Source organism: Pundamilia nyererei, unplaced genomic scaffold (genome assembly GCF_000239375.1).
Source record: "Pundamilia nyererei isolate P.nyererei 1_Seehausen unplaced genomic scaffold, PunNye1.0 scaffold00281, whole genome shotgun sequence".
Lineage (NCBI taxonomy): Eukaryota > Metazoa > Chordata > Actinopteri > Cichliformes > Cichlidae > Pundamilia > Pundamilia nyererei.
Genome location: NW_005187682.1, coordinates 583,349 through 585,698, shown reverse-complemented (window position 1 = coordinate 585,698; position 2,350 = coordinate 583,349). Strand labels below are relative to the sequence as shown.

At 49.1% G+C, this 2,350-nt stretch overlaps 1 protein-coding gene across 1 annotated transcript in view; it reads left to right on the top strand.

Annotated features, from left to right (window-relative positions):
• LOC102195290 (dynein heavy chain 5, axonemal-like) overlaps nucleotides 1-2,350 on the top strand; it is an 82,249-nt gene that overhangs the window by 48,291 nt on the left and 31,608 nt on the right. Inside the window, 5 exon segments of the mRNA XM_013915282.1 lie at nucleotides 692-946; nucleotides 1,391-1,540; nucleotides 1,618-1,736; nucleotides 1,850-1,986; nucleotides 2,061-2,223. Of these exon segments, the coding sequence (XP_013770736.1) occupies nucleotides 692-946; nucleotides 1,391-1,540; nucleotides 1,618-1,736; nucleotides 1,850-1,986; nucleotides 2,061-2,223 (824 nt within the window).

Genomic DNA, 2,350 nt, shown 5'->3' with positions numbered 1-2,350 from the left:
GTGTGAGCATCACAGCAGAGGCCTTTGTGTCAAAGTAACTGAGGATAAAACCTAGAAAAACATGAAGGACATTTTCCTGTTCTGGGATTTTATAAAAATATTCTGCAGTAGATCAAAAATGAAAGAAACCATGAATCAACACGTGAACGTTACCTGATGCTGCTGAAGTGAAGCAGAGCAACGTTACAGAGGTCTGATTAGAGACACAGCTGAGAGTTTGCAATTTTGCATCATTTTAAAAAGTTTAAATTTGTTCAGTATTGAGGGCGTAAACACAAAGCTCGACCTGCCGAAACTGTGTCCCTGCCATCGGTGAGAAAGTCACATCTCACTGATTCTGATGCGTCGGCGGGTCGAGCTGTGTGTTCCCATCTTTGTGCAGAAGCCGTGTTCCTGCTCTCATTTACTGTTTTAGCTGTTTGGTGGTTGTTGAAGTTTTGTGAGGTTTAACCTGAGATTCTGGCGTTTCGGGAAAAATACATGTAAATGAAAAAATCGATTCAGGATTTTAATGAATCGAAATCACGTTATCCAAGCCAGAATCGATTTTAATCGATAAATCGATAATCAAAACCCACTGCTATTGCTAATGTGTCAGAGCTGAAAGAAAATGACCCTCACGTCCTTTAGAGCAGCTGATTTTGACCATACGTGTAGTGGATTTACCCATGATGCCTTGCTGTGCCTGCAGAGGCTGGAGGAACAGATTTCGGAGCTCCCTGCGTTTTACACAGCGGGTTCGATCCTGTTGGACACCGACCAGCTGAAGCGTTCGCTCACTCACGAGTGTCGCTCCTGGAAACTAGCTTTCGGCGCCGCTCTGAACCGCCGAGCGTCCGCCGACATGAACGACATCCTGTCGTTCGTGGACGCGCTCACGAAGCGTCTGCAGCATCCAATCTCAGACCTGGATGATGTCAGAGCAGCCATGGCTGCACTCAGAGAGGTGAGCCAGCATCTGATTGGCTGTGTGTTACGTCTGCACCTCCTCTTTTTCTTTCAATTCTTCTTTCAGCCCAATAATCGAAAAATGATCCAGTTTTTCTTTTAGATTCTGATTAATTAATTTGTTCATAAACGTACAGCTGCTGATGTCTGGCACTGCCAAAACAAATATATAAAAATGAAATTAGCCAATTGAATAAATATCTCTTTCTTTAATTGCACTAAAATACTATAAAATCTATTTTATGCATCAATTATTTCATAAAATTAAAATTTCAGTCTTTCTTTAATTTTGGCACTTTCAGGCCTCCGTACTTTCTTCACATTCAGTCATGTTTTCTTTCTTCAGCTGTTTTTTCTCTCAGTCCTCATGTAACGACCCACAGAGTAGAATTCATTCATGAGCCCCTCCCCTCACTCATTCCTCTCCTGCTCACTGTTGGAGGTTCGGGAGGCGGAGTTTCGCATCGACGCCACCATCGGGCCGCTGGAGGAATCCTTCGCCCTGCTCAACAGACACGAGCTGCTCTACGGTGACGGGAACGGCGAGCGTGTGGACGGCCTGATGTACGCCTGGAAAAGCCTCACTGACCTGGTGAGTCAGAGGGAGGGGCGTCATGTGACAGGTGCAGGGATGCAGGTGTGTGTTATGTGTGTGTGTTGTGGCTTCAGGTGGTGCAGACCCAGAACACTCTGGTGCAGATTCAGCCCAGCATGAAGACAGACCTGCTGTCTGCAGTGCAGAGCCTGCAGAGCCAGGCTCAGAGCTTCTGCACCGACTACAACCAAAGGTACGCCTCAGAGAGGCACCTGCTCCAGGTGGGCGGGGCCAACCAAATATCCATCCAGCCCGCCCTGAACCTGGGCGACATACTGATAATATCATTGATTATGATAAATGCAGGGGCCCGGGGGTGGAGGGCGTGGCCCCGGCTGAAGCCAGTGAGCGGCTGCAGAGTTTTCAGGCCGAGTTCGATCAGCTGTGGAGGAAGTACACCACCTGCTCAGGTGGAGAAGAGCTGTTCGGGCTGCCTGTGAACGGTACGACTGAGCGACTTGCCCGCCCACTTCCTGTTTGTCTGCCTCCTTCCTCACCGGCCGTCTCCTCCCCGCAGAGTATCCGGAGCTGCAGAGGATCCGGAGGGAGCTCTCCCTGCTGTCCAAACTCTACAGTCTGTACAGCTCGGTCACCGACAGCATCGCCGGCTACTACGACATCCTGTGGGCCGACCTCAACATCGAGAAGATCAGCGCGGAGCTGCAGGACTTCCAGAACAGGTGCAGCTCATTAAGGCTTCAGCAGGACGTTCAAGCCTCCACCTCACGTGTTCCCAAACAGACACATGTTGCTTTACTGATCAATGAAAGCATCCTGACCTTTGACCTCACAGCACAGCCGCTCAGC